The sequence below is a fragment of the Python bivittatus genome, unplaced genomic scaffold (assembly GCF_059951505.1).
Source record: "Python bivittatus isolate LINGU-HERP-01145 unplaced genomic scaffold, Pbiv_v1 ctg000700_np1212, whole genome shotgun sequence".
Lineage (NCBI taxonomy): Eukaryota > Metazoa > Chordata > Lepidosauria > Squamata > Pythonidae > Python > Python bivittatus.
Window position 1 is genome coordinate 56,396,607 of NW_028277098.1, and position 25,039 is coordinate 56,421,645.

The 25,039-nt window shown below is 37.8% G+C and overlaps 1 protein-coding gene across 1 annotated transcript in view; it reads left to right on the forward strand.

Annotated features, from left to right (window-relative positions):
- The window catches only part of ITPR3 (inositol 1,4,5-trisphosphate receptor type 3), a 116,384-nt gene that overhangs the window by 19,415 nt on the left and 71,930 nt on the right, over positions 1 to 25,039 (forward strand). The window contains exons 2-3 of the mRNA XM_007433671.3: positions 11,654 to 11,724; positions 23,358 to 23,479. Coding sequence (XP_007433733.1) covers positions 11,654 to 11,724; positions 23,358 to 23,479 — 193 coding nt within the window. The remainder of the gene's footprint in view (positions 1 to 11,653; positions 11,725 to 23,357; positions 23,480 to 25,039) is intronic.

Below are 25,039 nucleotides of genomic sequence, written 5' to 3' on the forward strand. Positions count from 1 at the left end.
AAAGTATATGCGATATTGCTAATGGGATAAGACTCGGGCAGAGGCCAGGACTACAGTGACAAAAGCAGCATTGTGTTGTTGCACTGCAAACTCCATCCCTGTTATAGCTTTATGCAGTGTCAGGACATGTGTACAAAATGGGTAGGGCTTGCATCACAATGCTGTTTTCATCATTCTCCCCCCGCCCCCCCCATGGATGTCGTTGCCTGGGCTCTACTTTGCAGAATAATGAAGGGAAGGGTTAGGCCAGATCCTTTAACAAACATTGATTGCAGCATTTCTCTCAACCTTTCTTGCAGAGACCCAAGCCTTTCTTATGTGTATGAAAACATTCATTTTCTGACTTTGAGCGCCAAGGTCATGAATTTTATCTTTTGGGATCTTAATCACCAAGACAAACACATTCCATGGAGTGTGTTTTTCAAAGGTAACAACAAAAAACATTTTGGGATCTGAAAAGGAGCATGAGTAACATGCTACTTGTTTTGTGCCTTTCGGACAAAAGTTCCTATTTTGATCTCTCTACTCTTCCCCAGTGGTGCTGCCTGCAGCAAGTCACAACCTGCGTTTCATCCACATCTGTCTTTAAAATCCAGTGTATCAACACAGGTCCATGCCTTTCATTAGCTGCTTTCTGACTTGGCTGATAGGCTTTTGTGTATCTGAACTTAAGTTACTCATCCCCAAAGTCTGTTCTAACTCATCAGATCCACCACAGCCATGGAAACTTGCTGGATGATTTTGGTCCAGTCTCTCTCAATCCAACCCATCTCACAAGATTGTTGTCAGGGTAACTAGGAGGGAGACCTTCATGTAAGCTACCTTGAGCTCCTGGAGAAAAAGCAGGACATCAGTCTAACATATACATCAAGTGTGCAAAATTAAAACTGAAAAAAGGAGGCAATTCCCAGGAGGATGCCAACAGTTTAACTGAAGGTAATAGTTTATGCATTACCTCAAAAGCAAAGGGGAAGTGATGGCAGTGGATGACCTGATGAAAGCTAGCAAATTAGCAAGAGAAACATCTAGAAAAGTCAGGAGGAAGATGCAGAAGGATTGAAAGGATTGAAAGAGCTAGTTAACATAGCAGCTCCTGTGATTCTTGTTGGCAGCTACTGGGGTACATTGAAGATATAAGAAATGCCATCTCATGTTTCTCTATGAAGAATTGGGAAACAATTATTTAGAAGGTAATCTGTGCAACTAAAAGTGTCTGCTGCATGCTTTGAAGTGGTCGTTAATATATCTGGGGTAAACAAGTCAAATACTGATTCCTCTCTTGGTGCTGTGAGAACACCACAGACACATACATTACACATTTGGTACTGAGCCTGGGCCACATTCTGACTTTGGTATGTGAGTTTGAAGCTTGTTTGCTTCACGGGATTACACTAGTTCCTAGAAATAAGTGTTACTCAGTTTTAGTTGCATGCCAACTGATGTCTCTCTTCATGTAAGTGTTGTGGTCTGCGACCATAATAATTACAGGTACTATTCATCCTCTTTCCATGTATTTCTGGTTCACTGGTATTACATCAGTCATATTGGGCTCTTGGGTGTTCAGTATGTGTGTGTGCACATGTATGGGGGGGGGGCATTCCAAGTGAATTAGAAAGAGCAACTCCAAGTTCCAGCTGGCAAGGCAATAGAGGGGAATGGCGTACAGATTGTAAGAGCAGCTTACGAAAGAGAAAAAGGTTTCTATATGATCTTCATAATTTGAAGTAGCTCCAACGTGTTGAAATAAGAGTCTTTAACTAGTGTATTTTTCTCACTTAAGAGTTGAGGCAAACAATGTGTGTTTTTTGGGTTTGTTCCAAAGTACTCAAGAGGCCAAGGCTGTTAAATGTCTGCATCTATTTCCCATTTCTTAAAAGGGTTTTTTCCTTTGCTTCTTTGAAAAAGCAACATATCAGCTCTTGTGAAAATGAAACACAGGTTCTTTGCATATCAGAGATGTGGGCAATTTTTTCTTTAGATAACAGCTGCTATCAACTGTTTGGTTCCAAGGACCAGTTCAAAATATGGTTGCGTGCATGTGTATTTTACAGTGATTATATATGTTTACGTATACAGCCTGTCTGTATTTAACTCTCTTCTGCAACTCCTCATTAGTATATTGTAATGTTAAAAGCAGTGTTGGTGGGTGTTTCTGAGAGTCTGAAATACTATGAATACCTGCAACTGCCTCCTCCAAACTGGTGTTCTCAGCCAAGCTGGTTGAGGTCATGAGAGTTCTGGAAGTTGTAATTCCAGAACATCTAAGTGGCATCAAGTGGGAAAAGGTTGGGCTCCATGATCTAGAATAGGAGTAGACAGTATTGTGAACACATTCCTTGGTGCCTGACATAATGTTATTTTTTCAAAAAAGGTTGTTCTCATTAAAAAAAATGTATGGTAAAAAGAAGCTGACAAGACAGCCTGTAGCACATTGGTTCTCAACGGGGGCGGTACCGTCCCCCGGGGGGCGGTGGGAGGATGCTGAGGGGCAGTGAACTTGTTTTGGGTGGTAGGGGGGTGGTGGGCATGTTTTGAGAGGTAGAGGGGCGATGAGCATGTTTTGGCATTCGAACTTAATTTTAAAACTCCCCCCAAAATTTATTAAATCGATTATCCGGTTTACACCATTTGTACCAGCAATAAAACGAACTTACGCGACAGCTGCCCTCACACACTTCTAAGAATGAATTTGTAGACGAATGTGTGAGACGAATTTGTATTCTAGGTAGGATGACCTTGAAGAACTCGACACTACGATTCTTCTCCGATCCTAACCAGCACAGCGCATGCGTCAGCTGTTTTCCCGTGCGATTAATTGCAGCGCGTGCGTCAGCTCTCTTCCTGCACGATTAATCGCAGTGCGTGCGTTGAGCGTCCTTTCAATATGAATGTTTGATTTCACCCGTGTTTCTTGAGTTGCTTTTCGTTCGCTTCATTTTTTTTGCATTAGTCATTTTAATTTTAATAAAAGGAATGCAATTACGTTCCAGGGCAAAAGTATTGAGTTAAATCGAACAAATTTGGTGTGTAAGTCTACTGAAAAAAATTACTTAAAATTTTTGCCTTTTATAATTCAGTAACTCCCCCCCCCAAAGGGTGGCATTGAAAAATTTTCCGCTCCTTAGGGGGGCGGCAGCTTCAAAAAGGTTGAGAATCACTGCTCTAGCATCACCTTTAATTCTGAGATTGCTTTTTGTCCCCACGTTCATCTCAAGGATAACCTTAGAAAAATAAAAATGATAGATGGCCACCATCCAGACCTTTATTTGGAAATGTGATCACTTGTCCTGCAAAAAAAAAAAAAAAAAAGGAGAAGAGTAAATGAGGCGAACTCTGAGATATTAGGGAGAACTCTGAGATATTAGACTGCCTATCAGAGAGTGACCTCATGAATTTTGCTTTTGGTAGATAACGTGTTTTCTGACAATCCTGTCTGTCATGCCAATCATTCTGCAAGAGTGCCCACAATGTTCTCTCAAAATTTCAAATGAGCCTAATAACCAGAAAGCCATACCCAGACAAAATCAAGAGGTAGTCTTTCATATAATAGATACCACTCCCCCCCCCACCCCATTTTGGAGAGCTTTTGATTCAACTGGTTTTTGATATTGGTGACTTAAGAACATTGTTTCATAATCCTTTCACAGTGCCACAAAAATGCTTTCCATGTGTTTGGGATATACCATCTAATATGGATGTTTGTATTCCTATCCCTTAAGGTGTTTTCACAAATGACTAGGACTGGATTTACATTTTTCTCCTGGCTTTGTTTGAAGTGCAACAAAGACAAGAAACATGTCAGACTAAAAAACACCTTCAGTATCACTTCTCACCTATAATTAGGCAGGGAGACGATTATGTGTGGTTAAACAGGTCAAAGAAAAAGGGATAAGCAGCTCCTCTCATTCTCTTCCACCCAAGACTGCAATCTCCCAGTCTGCTTTTGGTTAAAAAAAAAACAATAACCAAATGCTTCACCAGTCTTCTATTGATCATTTAGGAAGTCAGTACTGAGGTGTCAAGAGATGAATGAATGTCAGCCTTCCTCCAGATGTGCATCTCCCATAATTCCCACCAAACGTGATTTTTTCAGCAAAGTGCTAAGTTTTATGCATTTGATGACAGCTATGCAAATGAAAAAAAAAGACAAAGGAAAAGATCCCCTTCATTTGTGCCAGCTGGAGGAATTTGTAAAATGAGAATAATAGGCACATCTAGATATGTTGAGGTGGTAACATTGCCAGCAGTATAGGAATCTTCAAAAATCCAGCCATGTGTCTGGATCAAGACTGTCTCTAATAGTCACTGAGACAAACACTTTAAGTTTCAATAACCATTCTGACTCTTCCCATTGAGCCTACTCTAAACGGTTCTAACATCTTAAGATCAGCAGTTCTTTTCAATCTTTGTGACTTCATCAATGCTGATAATGGCCAGTTCACTGTTCCCCAATCTACATTCCTGTTATAGCCATGCTGCTGAAAATAATGAGATTTATAGTCCATCACAGGTTAGTATTAGATTGGGAAGCACCAGGTTAGCTGAAGAAGAACTGCAGTGGAGACAGATGGAACAAAGTGGTGTAGCAGGTGGAACCTGATTTACTAGGGGATCTTGACTTCCCAATGCAAAAAGAACTTGTTACTCAACATTTGGCAGTGGATTCTGATAATGGGCCCGATGAAGTCCCCATTACATTTTTTTTTTTCAGAATTATCCAGTGTACTGTATCACTTCTGTGGAGGCAATCTGGGGGAGGGATATGCTTTTTATTGTTAGGGAAAACTAAAATGAAATTATATATGCTAATTTACAATAGGTTCACCTCTTTAATGTAGTCACTCTTCATTGATATGTACAGATGTATTGTAATTATACCTACAAATGATGCCTTTCTATTGAGTAATCAATATAGTATATAGGTTGAGGTTCTGGACTTGGACCAGGCAGACCCTAGATCTCACTGTGTGATGTTGGGCCAGTTATTCTTCCAGCTCAGTCTATCTCACAAGAAGATTGTCACAGGAATAAAATTAGGAAAGAACTCATGTATACTGTCTTGAGCTGACAGAGAAAGATGGGATATAACTGCAATAGCTAAATAAGAAAGGAAGGAAGATAATTATTCGGAAGTTTTTGCTTGTGTTTTTGTGTGTCAGGGCTAGGACAGCAGGCTATTGATGGTTGATACCCATCAACTGTGTTTAACCTCTGGCCGCTTTACTTGAATTTAAATGTTCCTTTTCATGTATTAACTGTTTCACATTTATTACCTTTGGAATACTGCTATATATAAACTTTTATTAAAGATTTTTTTAAAATGGAAGATAAAAACTGATACAAACTAATATTAAGTAAGAAAAAGAAAAGAGAAAAAAAGAAAACTAAAAGTGTAAGAAAGGGAAAAAAAGTAATGGAAAAATGGGAAAAAAAGGTCTCAATTGTATATTAATCTTTAAAATCCTCTGAATCAGTATATGTATTTTCAGAATTTTCTAGCTTTTTTACATGTCCACCAAGCATGATAAAATGTCTCTTCTTGTTTTTCACATTTCCAACGTAAATTTGAAGTGCCTTTATACATCCTAGACAATTTCTCTGGTGACAAATACCAATGGTACATCATTTTATAAAAATTCTCTTTAAGATTATAACATAGTGTAAATTTCAATCCTTTCAGCCACATATTTTCCCATTATTTCATCTGCATGTTGTAACCAAAATTTTTAGCCCACTTTATCGTATATTCTTTCACTTGTTCTTCTGTTCCAAATTTCAATAAAAGTTTATACATTTAGCAATTACATGTTCATCATTTGTACACAATTCTGTTTCAAACTGTCTTACAATATTCAAAACCATAAATTATTTTGTCTGCTTTAAATCTTCCTAATAATTGTAAATAAGAGAACCATTGACGACTATATTCCTCTGCCACCAGTTCTTCTCTTGATTTTATTTTACATTCCCCTTGACAGAATTATAGTATCTCACGATAAGTTAGCTATTTGTGTTCGCCTATTATTTCTCATCTATAAAATGTTTCTTGTGTTGAGAGCCCCAAAGGTGTTTTCAGGCACAACCTGGGTTTGTATCTATTCCATATTCTCAATATGGCACGTCTAACATAATGATTTTTAAAATCCACATGAAGCTTGACTTTATTGTTCCACAAATATCCATGCCACCCAAATCTTACGTCATGTCCTTCTAACTCCAAAAGCCTTCTATTTCTCAGCAACACTGATTCTTTCATCCAAACCAAACAGCAAGCTGCAAAATACAATTTCAAATCAGGTAAACCCAGTCCTCCTCTTTCCTTTGCCTCTTGTAACACCTTATATTTAACTCGTTTTTTTCCCCTACCACACAAACTTAGATATATCCTCTGCCACTGTTTAAATGGTGCATCAGTTGTCGAAACAGGTATTGTTTGAAACAAAAATATCATTCTAGGCAAGACATTTATTTTTATTATAGAAATTCTCTCCATCAATGACAACTGTATTTTCTCCATTCTCAGCATATCGTTTTAAACTTCATTCCATGTATTAACATAGTTATTTTGAAATAGCATACAATTCATATTTGTCATAATGATACCCAGATATTTTACCTTATTTCAATCTTAAAACCTGTTTTATTCATCAATTCTGTTTGAACTTCTTTTTTCATATTTCTTATTAATATCTTTGTTTTCTGTTTATTAATCTTGAAACCTGCTAATGCATCAAATTCTTTTAATTTGCCCATTAATATTTTAATTCCCTTTAAAGGATCTTCTAGAACCAACAGCAGAATACTGTATCCTATATATTTAAGAAGAAAAGGCTTCAAAAGAAAGGATAAACAATTTACTTTCTGTATATCTTGCAATGTGTAGTTTTTGGATTATTATTAGATTATGACTATCAAGTGACAGTTGATTAATCAGTGGATTATTTATGGATATTTGTCTTTTCTTTTTACTGCTAAAGAAGGTAGGTATAATGCAGGGACTTGAAATTTTCCAGATGCCATTGGATGACTTTGTTTGATGACTTGGGCACCAAAAAGGAAAAAAGAAAGGCAAGCAAAAGAAAAGTCAGATTCTCTCATTTGATTCCAGAAATCTCACAGTTCTCATTTGAATTTTTTCGAGATTTTAGTAATTTTAAAATTTTGTTTTATTTGGGGAAGTTAGAAATTCTTCTTGGGAAACTGGCAGATGTGTGATGTTTGCAGAGGATACATTGCCACATGTGTCTCAAGAGAAAGATAATACGCAATTTAATCATCACAGCCATCCTTGCTAAAATAATCATTCTACTTCTGTTACTCAGAATAGACTCCTGAAAACAAAGCTATGAACATGAATAAATTATCTGTCAGCAAGAGAGGACCCTAAAATGTGAAGAAATACTGATAACTTTTAGGGGAAACCAAAAACCATAAGGAGGAGGAGAAACAAGAAAAAACCTAAGGATGATTGAGCATGCTCAGGGAATGACATAGAGCATCCTGGATGTGGTTTTGGCTGGCTAGAACAGAAGTCTCCAGTAATTTACTGCAGGTGTTTCTTATACAAAATATTCAATACTACAATAGCTCACCAAAAACCCTTCAGTTTTTATCAGTATTCTGGAAATTGTGAAATTTAAAAATACATTGATACATTTTTTTATCGAACTGCTTTGGAACTAAATAAAAGTAGCTTTGTTGGGACTACTTTGGATTACTACAAGGAATGGATAGGAATGGGGAAAAACACTTTTTACAGTTTTTTGGACACATTTATATAGCTGGCACGTCATTATGCTTTTCTGTTTCAGCCTTGTTGATTACTTTGAATCAATATTGAATGATTAAACTTTATTGGACACATTATAGTGGTTAAACCTGCAGCCCAAAAGTTATGATGCATCCTGAGATCAAAGCAGGAGATGGAAAAGATGTATTCCTGATGCCTGGGGTCTGGTAGTGATCTTTTCTGAATGATGGTGACAGTTGTTTGAGACATCTTGTAACTGGAAGCTTTCAGGCCAAAATACATTAAAGAGTTCTGTTTTCTGCAGTCTTGAGAAAGCCACTTACCAAACTATCCTATCATTATACCGCAAAGTGATTTTGTTGATGTACAGAAAATAACTTTTTAATGGCACATAATGTTTATGCATTAGGAACCGGTGCCCAAACCAGCAACTTCCAATCTTTTGCTTATGCAGACCAATATATTTTCACTGAAAGCTCTTGTAGATACCATCTAAGCAAGTTATTTCTAACTGTTTTTTTAGCATAGCCTATGGTTGATACATCTGAAGAAATATGAAAAATGCAACTATTTTTAATAAGTTAACATGCATATTTACAGGCATAGTTCATTGAAAGAATGTGATATTACGCAAGGATGCTTGCAAAGCAAATTACATTGCAAATAATGCAGCCTTGATTATGATATCCAAAGCATATACAGTATGGGATTAAATTATTATTACATTATCTTCCCTCACCCCTATAGGTTGCCTGTATGGACCAGTACTGCCTATGAGCCACAGGTTGGGAACTATTGGCCTAGATAGGCTGAATAAATTATTGGCTGGATTCACACCCTGATCTAAGCTATAATGTGATTTATTTAGGGGTTAATGTAAAGTGTGACCCCAGCTATTGTTCTTTGTTAGTGTTGTATGTGAACTTGACTATTATAGCTTGATCAACACACTGGGTTTAAAAAAGAATGGCTTAATATGACGTGCGAACTCAGACACATGGGAGAGACCATAACACAATATCAGAATTCACCAATTGCATGAAAAAAGTTCTAGAATCAATCCCTGATATCTCCAGTGAAGTCGATTGTGGGTTGTGGGCTGTGTCTACCTGGCTGAGTATAAAGCAAGTCAGTGTATTTACATCCAGAGGCTTCTTGAGTTCTTCTATGAGGAATCTCTGAAATAGGGAGAAAGAACACATAGAGAATTTAAGATATGTAGTGATGAGGATCAATGTTAAGGAACTTACCATATTTGAAATCTGTCATAAAGAAGGAAAGTTACTGTAACTAATACTTTCTTGGCTGTATCCCTAGTGTTTGGAATTATCAAGAATTGTGGGGGTTTGGGGTTGACTGAATGAGTAACACTCTATCCCTCATTTGCAACAATGAACTACTGATTTGTGCTTTTTTTTTCCCAACATTTTTTTATAAAGGGGCAAGGAAGAAGACTTTCAGACAATATAGTCATTTTTTTTAGAGCTGTTCCATTTATAACATAATTTCCATTCTTTTCTTTTTTAAAATTATCATGATTATTAATTTTGAGGCAACGTTATATTGTTAATACTGTAATATGTATATTTTTAAAAATTTGACATAAGTAGTAGATACAATAAAATTACAATAAAATCATTTTCAACTGTGGTCCAAGTCACACATTCCAAAGGAAACATCTGTTTTCACACACAAGTTGTGTGCTCATTGTCTTGATTTCCCTACCTTTGTGTTTCTTCAGTCTGCTCTCTCAAACTGCTTTTTAACTCTCCAGAATTTATAAAGTGGTTGCTATATGTGGAAATACAAAGCTGCAAATGACAATGGAAATAATGGGGTGCCTTTGTGAATCTGTCAGGCTTAATTTGATTGGTTGATTACTCTTCTTTACATCTTGCTTTTCAAGATACAGATCTAACCAAAGCAGCTTACAAGCAACATTAATTATCTTAAATAAACACACATACACACATACAACAGCGTTTTTAAAAGCAAAGAGCCACCCCCCCCTCAAAATTCTGGGATCCTTCTCATGGGGCGGAGGGTGAAAATGTCACTGGATATGGACTGGGATGAGAGAACTTCAGAGGGAAATTTTCACCCGCTTTCTTCTCTCTTCAAGAATTCTTTCCACATCATAGCCTTCTTAGAACACTTGCCTTTTTATTTAGTTCATAAACACACAATACACCACATTTACTTTCTTTGATTTAATTTCATTTTTTAATTCATGTTCTTTACCATTTAGCTGTACATTTGAAGTCACAATCTTTCATGTGCCATGGTTGCTCCCAGATGAGCCCATAGATCCTGATCTCCACCGTAGCTTTGTTCAATCAAGGCTTTCACATAATGCTTTTTAGTAAGAGAAGGAAAGAGCAGACCAGACTGAAGTTGTAGTTGGACCATGCCATATACAGAACTGCTAGCGATAAGCACAGTATTGTTTTTTAAATTTTTACATGTTTTTAAATGATGGAAAAAAAGACAAGTTGAACCTTGACCATTGAGTCCAGAACTCTTACAACTAGCTTTCAAAAATCTGACCAGCCACTAGATGCTGGCAAATAGGTACAGGTAGCCAGCTTTTTGGTCCTAATCTAGTATCTGTACTACCTTTCTCTGATGCTTGCTGTGGCATCAGAGCAGATAAGTAAGGTTATCCTGAGACCTAGAAGAAATGTATACATGCCTGAGAATGGAGGAGAGATTGTATAAGCATGCTGTTTTCTCCTAATCTACCAAATAATGGAAATGAAATGAAAATACAGTTAAGGTTCACATAAGCATACAAAGCTGCAATTAACTAAAGTGTGCTTTAGTTAATAAGACATATTTGAATACATTTGCACAGTGTATTAAACCAAGAATGAGTCATATTGTGGCTTGTGAAATGTATGAATCTAGCCATAGAGTTTACAGGAGAACAGGAGAGATTTGAAAGCCAGCATAGCCTACCAGTATGGACAAGTCTTTATTTAGTAGGTGACAGTGACTAATTGCTAATTAATTTACACTGTGAAGCAAATAAACAAAACAGTTGTAATTCTTAGAATGTTTTAGAAGTGTTGGTTGACAGTAAGAATGAGTTTCCTTTGAATATACAGTATATGGTGCCAGAAAGATGGTGTATTCAATAGGCATGCTTTAAATGACTCAAGAATGTGGAATGGCTAAACTTCAGATGTTTAAAATCACAAAACAGCTTATTCAGAGTCTTAAAATTACCCCCAAAATCATTCTGAAAATTCAACACAAAGTATTTTTGCATTAGTTATCTATTTTAGAACCTTGTGCTAAATGACAATTAACTGTTCAAATTTAGTTCTAGTATTAATTTTTTTAAAGTGTATATTATAAGAAGGAATTTTTTTAAAGCAAAGTTTGAAACATTCATATTGCTTACAGTTTAGTTTAAGCAAACATTTGTCCTGGATGATTCCTTAATAGAAAAACTTAGGACATTTCTGTTTACTGTTGAAAATCATACCTTTTCCATTTGTGTTTGTTGATATTTCTGCACAGAATTGAACCTTGTTACCCAATGTCTGACTGTGTAAGTACCCCTAAATATGATTCTCTAAGAGGTGATGGTGTACACCCAAAATCTGAGACTAGTTGTAGAAATTTGCATTGCTACATTGAATTATTTTTCCAGCCTTAACAAATACAGAATGTTAGCTAGTCCCTATAGTGCTAAATAAAGTGGATGAGAGAATGATAGAACAGAAAATGGTTAGTGAAATTACAAATACTACTCTAAATCAAAGCAAATTTGATTTTTCTCTTATTTATTTATATGGCTGCCCATCTCACATAGCGTGACTCTGGGTGGCATACAAAACAACAATAAAAACAACTTTAAAAACATTCAACATTCTTTTTGTCTTGCTTATTTTGCAGGCTGGTGGATGACCGCTGTGTGGTAGAACCAGCAGCTGGTGATCTAGATAATCCACCCAAGAAGTTTCGAGGTAAGAGACGTTTTGATGAACATGTCACTATTTTAGATTCTTTATCCAGTTGTTTTTATATATAGTTTGCAGTGGTGCTAGTCCAGATACCAATAATATCAGATTCTAACATCATTGAGATTAATGTATCTATCCTACAGAAAACAGTTGTATATAATAAACTATTATGTGTTCAAGTTGTAATTTCAGTTTAAACAACACAATATTAGTTTCTGTTCTTAGATTTGAGCAAGAGTATATAGCCTCTGGTGAATTTGTGGCAACAAGATGTAGCTGGTTTGCCTTTGCTATCTTCAGGGAAGTTTTTTGATTTTTCAGTCTAGTTAATAGCTCTGGCATTTCTTGGTGGTCTCCCATCCAAGTCCTAGCCTGACCCTGCTTAGCTTTCCAAAATTAGCTAAGGTAGGGTAGGTCATACTATCTGAGGCAATGGCAAAATTAATCAAGGAACACTATCCATGATTTGTATAACATTCTAACCGAACAGGGATTCATGGTTTGTTGTTCTTCTAAGAACACAGAGGCTTAAGACAAGAACGAATCCCTAGGTTCCAATTTTGTCTTGTTAAAATAGTGCCGAGCCAATAATCCAAGCTTGGAATGGATGTTAAAAACTCTATTAAGATAAATTCCTGGGGTCATTTAGGTGTTCTTATTGACAAGTTGGAATAATTAGGCAGAATGCCATCTGCACACTTGCTCAATCCCTAGAGATGAGAAAGTTGATGATTTTCTGGTTCATTAGGACTTTGGGGGGCTAATTTTTTTTTTTCTGTGCACATTGTATACCTGATATTAGCTGCCCAGGAAATGCTTCTGGATTTGAAAAACAGAGCATAAATGTAGATCAACAAATGAAAATAGACGTAAGAAGATATACACAAGATGTAGTAGTCCCCATCATATCCACAGTATACTCTAGGCCAAATATTGTCATTCCTCTCCCTACAGGGCAGCCCTGTGCTCCATGTGACATTGTTATGTCAAACTGAGGGCATCTCAGCAGGCCCAACCCTTTAAATCTTGATTCCTCTGCATCTGATCTTCAAGTATCCAACCACAACTTCTGCTTCAGGTTGTTAGGGCATACTGTAATTGCCTCCAGTTAAATAAAGCAGTTCTGTAGAGTAGGATAGGATAAGACTAGGCCCTAAGATGAAGAATGGGCTTGTTTAGAGATATGCTGCTCTTGAGAGATAGTAGATTCAACATGATCTGTACGCTTGTTCTGGTAAAGAAAGGAAGGCTACCCCAGCTGCATATGACATCCTCCTTTTGGCTTCATTTTTGCAATGCAGCTTTGCAACCCTGTTTCAGACAGCAGAGGAATCATTCAGGCCAGGGCCAAAGCAATACAGTGGAACAATTGTGTGACCTTGCTTATGGCCACTGTGTCGCACCGGCTATTTACTGTACAGCCCTCAGGTAATTTGCAAAATACAAGCAATGGAAAAGAGCAGACTTAGTGCCAATAACCAGGTAACTTAAAGAGCCTGGTTGGGTTGCTAAGCTATGTATACATGAGGTGATAGCTCTGATAACTTACTGGCAGTATATGTCAACTGAGAGATTAAAAATTAGGAATGAATGTCGAATGCATAGCTAAGAAGATATAATTTGTCTGTTCAAGGGACATTCCCCCAAGGCTCTTGGTGGAGTGTCTCCTTTTCACCTTATAATGGATATTTCTACTGGAACATCAGTAGGAAAAGAAGTACAGGTGTGGCTGGATAAGCAAACATCTTCTCTAAATCTGCTCAGGGATTTATGGGAAATTTGGCCACATGTTTCCCCCCAAATGTTGTTTTCATCATTATTCCTTTGACAGCTCCTGTCAAAGCTGTACAATGTGTTTTTATCCCTCCTACCTTCCCTCTCAACAGCTCACAGTGCTTGCTTAAACAGAAGGGCTGTTTTTGTTACTTTGACTTATAGGCTGCCAATAAAATCAGAGCCACCTCATGCTAGTTGCTACACACAGTGGGAGGAAGCCCCACCCAAGAACAATAGATAATTTGAAGGAAAGAGAAAAAAAACCTGAACAAAACAAAGATTACAGTACAAAGGCCTCCTGAGTCTTTAAGCCTGATAGATATTTAGGATGGAACAGATTATCCACTGTTCCAGCATACTAAATAACATTACAGTTTGTAGCAAACATCAAAGAGAAATATCTCAGTGAAATACTTAAAATTAGTAAATTGTATCACTGCCAAGCTAGATATTTAGGACTAGTGAGTTGCATTGATGGTCTGGAATCCTTGACTCTCTGGAGCAGTGTTTCTCAACCTTGGCCACTTGAAGAGGTGTGGACTTCAACTCCCAGAATTCCCCAGCCAGCTGGGTGGGGAATTCTGGGAGTTGAAGTTCACACCTCTTCAAGTAGCCAAGATTGAGAAACTCTGCTTTGGAGGTTTGACTCCATGGGTTTGGAGGGCCATAGAGAATAAAACAATGAAAAGCAATCAAACTGAAGAGATAGCAATTTTGAGTGTTCAGTACCAATCGTATCTGGAGGGCACTGGGTTTGGGAAGGCAGCTTTCTTTCCTTCTGTTGCTGGGGAAACTGCTGCATCTTCTGTTTCCCAGCACTGCAGCAAGGCTTAGGCTGGCAGCTCCCTGTATTTGTGGGCTGTCATGATGGTGGAGAGAAGGGCAAGAAGAAGAGCTCCTGCCCTACCTTACTTCCAATGAATTGGATGGCATTATTGGTGGTGGGATAAAGATCCAGCATCATTTCAGCCTAGGCCACTCCATGGCTTCCATCACTGGAGTAAGAATGAAGTGACTGAATGTCCTTGTAGGTGTTCCTCTGGAGGACTCCAAATATGGGCTTGCTCTGCATGTTTGTTCTTCCTGATGGAGTAAACCATTGGGCAGCTGAAGCTTTGCAAGCATTCCTTCAGAAGGATGTCATTGTTGACTGATCTATGCATTCTCTCTTTTTTAAAAATGATTATTATTGAAATTTTTTTAACAGTAATAAAAGCTAATACAAAATAAAATTCAAGAGAGAAAAAGAAATAGAGGAAAAAGAAATATAAAGAAAAGATAGAAAGTGTATACAATAAAAGAAAAAGAAAAAAGAAAAAAATATTTAAAGAAGTGACTTCCAATCTTCTTTATAGCAGGCACAAGCAACTTTGATATTTCTCCTCCCCCTTTGAAATTACATTAATTATTAATTATCAATTAATTATTATTAATTATATTAATACATAAATTACATTACATTACATATATCACTTATTCTTATATCCCAACCCATATATCACTTCTTCCCATATCCCAACCTATTTCAATCCGCAGATCCAAAAATTAGTGGCAGTGTCCAGTTTCAGCAAAAGGTCCATAAAAGATTTCCAGAATTTTATAAAAGTACTTATCTTTATCCCTGATGAAACAAGTCAATTTTATATTCTTTAATATTCTGACACTGTTAATCCTTATCTTGACACTGAAATATTGTGGTAGGACTTGGTCTGCATTCATATCTTCTTTTGCTCATCCTAAATTTCTTTTGAGGCTTCAACAGACCCCTCCTTACTATTTTCACCAAGTTCCCACCGATTAAATGTGTTTTTCAAAATCATGAATGGAATTAGCATTTTCTAAATGTGCCTCATCAGCTGCTATTACCTTTTGAGAAAACTAAATGTCAACTTGTAGCAGCTCTGATGATTTCAGTGATCTCAGGATGGGTTAGAGGGTTAGGGACACAGGTATACTCAGGATCCAATGTTTTTGACAAAATGATGACAGGAGTATTTGCATCTCACCAGCATGATGTTATTTTGTCATTTGCTCTGCCCCAGACTCTGGTTAGCGATAAATTAGTTCTTAATTAGTCAAGCTTGTTTTCTTGCATGATAGTGCTCTTTCACTAGAAAAGGCAAAAAGCTTTCCCCTGTTCTCAGGGAATACAAATTGAGCAATTAAGAGGTAATTCCTTCAGTGGTGCTGAATATGAAGAAGTGTAATAGGCTGAATATGCAAGGAGGAAATGTTAATTAACAGTAAAGAAGACATTAGTGAACGGAACTTAATCGTGAGTAAACATTATAAAAGGATTTTGGTTTAGGGACAGGAATTACTGAAATAAGAGGACTATATTGAGTGCTGCATATGGAATCATTCTATTTCCAGCTGTTTGTAAAAAAACAACAATATAGTTTCAAAAGTCAGAGCAACCCAATGTAGCTAATTTTTTAAAGAGGCAGCTGAATGGTTAGACTATTTTTGCTGTCCTTGGCAAAACTATTGAAAGTTAAAAGCAGATTCCCTTATCAGGTAGGCAGACGACCACCTTATATTCTTTTTAAAGTTCAAACAACATTGGAACTGTAGGGAGGGAGCTTTGAGGATTGTGGTGAGGGCAAGGCCTCCACATCAACATTCTTAGGAACACAAAAATATTACTGGAGAAAGCACTTCTCTTTCATAGAAAAGCATTTGCTTTTCTGTAGGTATGGAGGAGGGGCAGGAGGTTAGAGATCCTTTAAGCAAACAGGCTCGAGGCAGCTGCATTAATCTGGACTACTCCCATTTGGCATACTTCAGCCATCCCTTCCTTGACTCAGTATTTGGTAACGATTTCCCATTCACGCAAGAGTCACTGAATCTGGTCTGTCTTTAGCTGTTGGCTGCCTCATGTCTTGGTCCAAAGGGAAGCGGGGATGAGTCAGCAAAAGGGTAGGGCAGCTCTTGGCCTGAAAAAGAGCATATAATGTCCAAAGCAACCACACAACCACAAGCAAACTGAATCCCTGTACTTCTTTTCCTAAAAACCTTATTTTCCAGTCCTTCTGTGTCCAACCCTGGTAACTCAATTTTCTCTCTGTATTGGGAATTTTCCTCCCTCAGAAGGGAGACTGCCTCCCAAACTTTACAGATAGAGCTTTTTCAACCATTCGACATGGAAAGGATTTGCACAGACTGTTTACTAATGATGGCCCTGTGCCCTGGTACCTATGCCTAGAAAATTCTTGCCCCTATTTTTTCCCCTCCCCTCACATTTTTAGGAATGCCTTTGTAATATTACAACTATTAATATTAGTTTGGGACCTAGATTTTAGTGTAGGCTTCATCTTCTTGGCCAATGACATAATGGCTGAAGAATTCTAGTTGTGGCCCCAGTACAGCTAAAGGCTACCCAGCTATGGAAGGCTGATTTAGATGTTACTTTTTTGAATGGGGATTGATGTGTCTTTTTTTTAACGCAGTTGCATGTAGATGCATGCTTAAGATCACTATAGTGCTATGTTCTGCAAATTTGTGCTTTTGTATGTTGCGGCTGCTGAAGTACAGAAACTGTGCACGTATCCTCCTTCTAGCAGAGTTTGAATATGTTTTCCAAACCCCTGTTTAAATTAATTGACAATTAATATATCTGTAGTACATTAAAACATGTCTATCATACCATCTCCAAAAAGATGGTTCTTAGAAAGTAAACACGATGCAAAGTTCACAACAGTATAAATACAGTAAAAAAAATTAATTATATCACTATGAGCATTCTCTCTGCTATTATTTTCCTGATGTTTGCATTCTTTCTCTGTTAAAGAGAATGCTAAATTTTTGGAAAAAGGCAAGCCCGAACAAGCAGATGAGGGGGAAAAAAAAACCAAAAACAAAGCATAACCTAAATTCTTGTGAAACACATATTTGACCTATTGCTCAAAAGAGAGAGATGGTATCTTTCCAAGCAGGGTATGCATTCTGAAACACTGGAGACAAGCCTGATGGAATGAGAATATCTTCCAACTAATTGAAGGTTTAAGCAGGATATGTGGCTTGTTAATTTTTTTTCTGTTATCATTTGATCTAGGTATGTCAGCTCTGTCCCTTTGCTTTCAAATGTAATTCTATAGCTATAAATGGTATGTGAATGAAAAACATTTTTCTTTTTTGCACTTGACGTGGAAAGTGAGGCCGTCTTGCAGTTGGCAGGAATAGTGGTCGTTTTATTTCCATGTGTATGTATGTTGCCTTATTCTCCTGTGTCTTGTCCTTATGTCTTCTCTTGTTTCTTCCTTGTTGGAAACACACAAGAAATCACAATAGAAAAACACTGATGTTGCAAGATTTCTTCAACTCTTCATCAAGCAGGATAGTTATTGCTTCTGGGAAATTTGGACCCCCACACACACATTTAAAAATAGTCCCTCCTGAAAAATATTTGAGGCTTCCTTTTCCCTGAAATTGGAATGGAATATTTTCAGGTGCTCCCAACCTTTCTGCATGGATATATGACATTAGCTATAGTGTAGGTTTTTGAAACAGAATTAATCTTGCAATTATAGAAGGCTAGCAACACTTAGGATATATCTACAGACAATTAAGCTTTACCACTCTTGGATTTAGTGTACTGACCCTGAAGTCAATGCCATTAGGGCTCAAGTGCTTTTTCTCTTCGTGGTACTGTGAGATTTCAGTTGGAGCAATTTCAGATTATTACAACCTCGTTAAAGTAGCATTGGATTAAATAAGAAATGACTGATCCTTCTAACTAAAAAAATCATTTTATTAAAAGCTGCCTGAACTGAAACTTTGCGTGATGCCTTTGAGGAAGAGACATCCATGGGGGGCCAGGGTGGGCTATGTACTCCACCCAGAATTTTAAGGTATGGATTAAGTCATCAAGCACTGGAACTTTAGGATGGAGATACTAAAATCAATGGCATATGATTCTAGGTTTGGGGATTTACTGAAGGCTTATTTAGTTATGCCAGTCAGATACTCCCATTGGAAGTCCCCTAGGTTTACATACTTGGAGCAGTAGTTTCAGTTCAAAGCACTCCTTTTCTGACTAGTATCTGTGCCCAAGATGAGGGCAGCTCTTGTGGGTCATTGAAGAATACAGAGGGTCCACATTTACTCCAATTTTGTCCTCAGACTACATGGTCTCTGGGAGCATTAGGCTTGTGACGAATCTAGCCAAGAACATGCTGATATCACCCAAGCAGGTCCTACATCTGGAGTCACTCTTGACATAGGGATAAGAATGCTGTCCCTCTCCCAGCAATTGGGGGCATTATTTCCCTGTCTGATAAAGGACCAAAACTATGGGCAGATACAGTTATTCCTGCTTTCACAGAACCACCAAATTTCTACCCTGGTTCCTTTATGAAATTACTAGGAAATGGGAAAAGATTTTGCTGCCAGAATAGAGTTTATAAAGAAGCTTCATTGGAAAGTAAAGCATTCCCAGGATATCAGTACATGGGGCTAGCTAGAAGACATGGAGTTAACCCTTTTCTTTGGGTTCCTTCTTTTTGTGGCCAAAAAAATACTTCACAATAAGTACAGCTTTTGTTTGATGGCATCCAAGCAGCAGAATAGCTCTCAAAGAGTCTCATTTGATCCCTTTTTTGCTACAATATGTTTTTTTTCTCCTGTCCCAGACATTTTAAATCTATGACTGAAAAAAAAAACTTTTTTTATCCAGGTTCTGATATTTCAGCTGTAGTATTAGTTTGGTTTTTGGTCTCTTTTGCAAATATTTATGTTTTCTTGCTTTATGCAATGTTTGTATTAATTGTATTTTATCACTTTATGTATTTTATGAGAGTTGCCTAATGAAGCAGGTTATTGACAACTATTTTACAACATATATCAGTAATATAAATATAAGGACTGGGTTTCTTTCTGCTCATATAGCTTGGTTTGGATCCTGGCATTTCTGAGACCATGTTTTTCTCATCCTTCCAAGACTGCTGATAGCTTGAAACCCCAATAACTGGGTCACTGAAGATTGCACCAGCATTTCTTTTTAAATATGTGCATCCTGACTCATGGAAATGCCCTTTTGGATGATGTATATAGTTATCACTTTTTATTACAAAATATACAACCCAGTCACGACTTCTGGGAGGGTAGTGACTGTGCATATTTATAGAGAAGCAGACTTCTTAAACGAAATAGCTTTTACGAGGTACGCGTGCAAAACTCATGCCTCTTGCAGCAGCCTTTGAATCCAGCTAAAAACACAGAGTTCAGTTATAAAGTGTCTGGACTTGGCCAGGACAACAGAAGCTGGCAAGTTCCTGCTCTCTCTTGCTCTAACTTTCCCCAAGGCTTTTTCAATATGGCACAGGCTTATGTTTGAACATGTTAGGAGAAAACAAGGATAGCATTCAAGTCCTGTTCTTTGCCAGATGGTTATTTTAATGGTTGGTTGTGAGAGTGAAGTGAACAGACAGTGTAACTGCAGAGCAGGATGGCAACACAGCCCTCCCCATTGTTGCACTCCCTGTACTGTTATGCAGCGCACCAGCAAGAAGACAGCAGATTCACGCTTGGTGTTGTTCACAGACTCCAGCCAGAATCTCAGCAGCATCTAGCAGGATCAACAATGGGAGGCTGACATTCTTTTAGTAAAGTATTCACACCTCTGTCTTGCCCTGTTTTTCAGCCCTCAGGGAAAGACTGAAATTGAAGTCCTTGAATCACTGCTGCAGTTTAACCCTATACATGAAAATACCTACACATATTCCTTCAGTGTTTTTGGCTGAGGCAAAAAGTGGAAGGATCACTGAATTAAAGAGTACTCAATCTCTGTGACCTTCAGTTCTTTATGGCCTTTTTAATTATCTGGTTCTCTTTTTCTCTGCTTCTTTATTTAAACTGAGGTTGAGGGACCAGGAATGTTTTCTATTAAGAATTCTGGGATTTTTTTGGAAGCTACTTTTATTTTCTTCCCTTTGTCTGATTTTGAGCAAATTAGAAATAGAAGAAGCAGAGCATCCTTTCAGGTAGTTAGAGGAGGAAAGTAGAAAAGAGATCTATCTATCTATCTGTCTGTCTGTCTATCTATCTAATATTGATCCTTATTAGTATTGGATGCATGATTTGGGGTCCCTCAGTTCTTTCCTTGGGAGAAATTAAGGAGGGATGTAGCTGTATCAAGAGCCCAATCAATCTATTATTCTCTACTGTTAGGTTTCATCAGGCAGGAAACTCATATACTTACATCCATAAGTAGAACAACTGGCAGGGCTCTTTTTTTATGCATAATTCTAACTTAATGATCTTAATAAACTTCTCAAGGAGAAGCCTAGCATCATTCTCTTCTCCCTGGCATCTGGTTTTCGGTATTGAGGGATTTAGAAAATGAGCATTTAATTGTATATAAATATGTACTGCCAGCATGAAATAATACAATACAGAGACATAGTTTGACCAAATCCTGTGCTGTTAGCAGAAGTGAACCTGAGTTCTGCAACAAAGACAAAGGACCTGCTAAAGACTTTTTCTGCAAGGGTGTAATGACCCAGGGCTCCCATGTCATGGGGCTTTCCCACAGGACAAACAATCCTGTGAAACAAGATGTAAAAATGGCTCCCCTCCAGAACCAGTGAGAGCTGTGTTTTTGCCGGCTTATTCATCCTCCTCTAGATAAATAACTGATTACGTGCTTGCCAGCAGTTTGGGATGTGATCCAAGACTGGAAATGATTTTTTTTTTTTTTCATCTGAAGTGTCTCGATTGAAATGACTGGCATCAAGAGCTTTGATCTCACCCACTTGGGAGCTTCTTCCTCACAAGTAGTTTCCAAAGCTGACTGGAATTAGCACTGAGTCACAGTATTTATTTGGCCCAGTGATTCTCACAGGTTTTAGGTAGACGGGGAATGCTATGAATTTGGATTCAACTTTGGGCAGGGTTGAGTCTAATTTTTTTTTTCATGGTGTTGTCTCACTTATAAATGTGTGTGTGTGTGGGGCGGGGGGGTTGTTACTTCTTATTCTTTCTACTAAATGTGTTAGAAAAGTGCCTTACCCTACCTTCAAGCATTCTTTCCCAAGAAACTGCTAACTCTTGAAAAAGCAGCCAGGTATTTTTCAAAGGGAAAAAATCATAATAAAATCTCACAAGTCTCACATTCAATAAGCAGTATAGCCATGTTGGCCATGGGGGGGGGGGGATCAAAATCCACCTTCATTAGATCCATGTTTTATAGCAGTGGCAAGATTTCTTCAACTCTTCATCAAGCACGATAGTTATTGCCTCTGGAAAATCTCAATTCCCCCCTCCCACATTTAAAGGTAGCCCCTCCTGAAAAATTGAGGCTTCCTTTCCCCTGAAAATCAGTGAATATATTCTTCCTTTCATAGGAGGTGAAACATTTTTTTTAAAGGCAGGAGGGAAACTTATTTGTCCCGGTTTTACAACAGTCGGCAAATGTGGTGTGGCATTTATGGAAGCAGGGGCGTTGGAGAAAGCTTTCTCTTTTGGCACAGAAATGATGAAGAACTGCATGGGGTCATGAGGAAGGTGTGATGGCTTTTTTCCTGATGTATTCACCAGCATTCACTTTGCTCTTGTCTGGTGAGCGTCTGGGGGCAACGCTCAAGGGGAGGGAAAAAGGCATGCTGGGAGAGGACTCAGAGTCATGAGATAAGGGGATGGAGAGATGACAGGGGAAAGGGAAGAGATGGTGAAGTATCAACTGGCTGGGCTGTGGCTAATCACTGGCCTGCCTGCAGTCCCTTAAGCTCCTCTCCAGTGTGGTAGAGGAAGTGTCTTGTTGCCAGTTGCCAGATTCAGCTTTCAATCTTGTCAGCTCTGGAATGCATGCATATATGTGTGACAATTGGGTTTAGTCTCCCATAGGAAAGCTGGCTCTGCAAACTTTTTTATACCTAGAAATTATATTCTGATTCCAAGCATAGATCTGGCATTTTCATTACTGTAATGTATTGTTCTGTAATGGACAATATGAAGAAGGTATGTCCCATTAGCATGCACTGGGTGTGTTTTCCTTCCTGCTCAATAAATGCAGGCATTTCAGTGGTAATGTTATCTATCTCCTGTATTTGTTCTGATATGTATTTTATATTAGAAGAAAGGTGTGGTCTTACTCCATATTAGAAGGTTTTTATTGTTTGTCATTGCCTAACTGCTGAACGTACAATGTCATTTAAAATTGGTCTTCAGTTATAAAATATATATGAGAATCTGTTTTCTTATAAACAATATAAGCGGTAGAAGAGTTGGCATTTATGACAATCTGCTCAATGTAAAATGTCATAAATGTCATAACATATACATAAATACATACATACATACAAAAGCTGTTGTCTTGAGCCACGTTCAGCTCCAAGTGACTACACAGATCTGTCAATGTAGTTTTCTTAGCAACAATACAGAAATGATTTGTCATTGCCTTCTTCCATACCCTAGACACACACACACACACACAGATATACAATTTCCCATCTAGCCTACAGAACCTTGTGGTTTCCCATCTAATTATTAACTAAGCCTGACTGTACTCAGCTTTCTGAGTTCAGACAAGTCTGGCTAGGTGTGCCATCTGCTGTGACAGTGTCTAAAAACTGTTGGATAATTTATATTCTCACATAGCTTTTTGGTACTTGAGTGGGGAAACTTGGCTAACTTTTAATCTCAGCAATGGTGGGTGTATCCCCATTTTTAAAGTTTTTTTTTCTGGGTTGTAGTTTTTTCCCCCTAGATTTGTATCATATGTATAAGATTCAATTGATAACTCATCAATGGTAACTCTATTCATATAAGCACAGCAGCTCTTAATGATAAACGATAAACATCATGAAATGAATTATGACAGTAGAATGACCACTTTCTAACTCCTTGGCTTCTTCTGCTTGCAGATTGTCTCTTCAGAGTATGCCCCATGAACCGCTATTCTGCTCAGAAGCAGTACTGGAAAGCCAAACAAACAAAGCAGGACAAGGACAAGATAGCTGACGTAGTACTGTTGCAGAAACTTCAGGTATGTTAGGCTCCCAAACCACCTTTTGATAACCACGTTTATTTTGATCAAACAAATAGTTGCTCTCCTTTTTCTTTCTTAAAATGTGGTGCCCTAAACTTTTACGCACAGTCTGACCAATACAGAACAAGAGGAAGGTCACTGTACTACTATTGATATAGCCTAGAATTGCATTTGCTTTTTTGCCACTGTTATGTGATTAGCTTGTGATCCACAAAGACATTAAGGTCCTTTTTTTTTGTGTATTGCTTCCCATTTTTCTTACCTAAATAATAGACTTTATATCCGCCCTGTTGAAATACATTTGTTGGTTTCTTCCGTTATTCTCCTTTGTCAAGAGCATCCCTGAATCTTAATACCCTATTTCCTTACTTATGTTTTGTCTACAAATTTGATAATCATATTTTCCAAATCATTTACAAATATATTGAACAGCAGAAGGCTTAGAATGGCACTCTGTGGCAGGCTACTCAAAACTTTCTTCCAGTTTGACTTGGAGCCAATCATGCATGCTCATTTTATACAATTGTTCAGCCATCTAGCCATCTATCAGTAGCTCAGCCCAGTCCAGATTTTGCCATCTTCTGTACTATAATATTAGAGACTTTGTGGAATGTTTTGTTGAGGTCAAGCTACAATTTGTCCACCATGTTCCCAAGTGAACTTAACTGGTCATTTTATGAAAAAAATCACACTGGTTTGGCATGACTTATTCTTGATATATCCATGCTGGTTCCAGCCAAGCAATACGCTCTTGTTAATATACCCATAAATTGACTACTTAATACTCTTTTCCAGAATTTTGCCCTGCCTCTTTGTCAAGTTGACAGGTCTGTAGTTATTCAGGTCTTCTTTTCCCCACTTTTTAAACATAGGAACAACATTTACCCTTCTCTAGTCCTCTAGCACTGTGCTCAATCCTTGTGCTTTCTCAAAGTTCAGAACAAGGATCTCTGAAATGACAAAGTTGTTCATGGTAGCCAAGTATCCCCTAACCATTTTTTCATTTACTTGGGATTGCCAGTCTCTCCTTTTGCCAATTGTTCTGCTTAGGTCCACTTGAACACAGTTTCCTTTTGAGAGAATATCAGAGCAAAATAAGAAATAAGGAGTTCGTCCCTGTCACCTGTTACTATGCCACTATCTTCTGTCAGTGGGCCCAAATATTCATTTTTCTTCCTTTTACTGCTGACATAGCCAAAAAGCCTTTTTTATTTCTTTTAGTTTCCCTTGTGAGCCTAAATTTCTTTTGTGCTTTAGCCTTTCTAATTTAGCTATTTGCTGTTAACTACTTGCTGGTACATCTCCTTGGTGGTTAGATGCATCTTGTATTTGTTGTGTGTGTCTCTTTTAAGTCTCAGCTCAATGGAAAGTTCCTTATGCATCCACAATGGTTTGCTAAGTTGCGCCCCCCCCCCATTATGTTTTAAATTGCTTACCTAAATATTTCAGCTCTCCCCAACCTGCTGACTTTCTTGCATGTTTGGACTACAACTGCAAGTGTTTTTGTTTCTGAGAGAGAATGAGAATGTTTGTGTGCTGCAGCAATTTTGTGAAGAC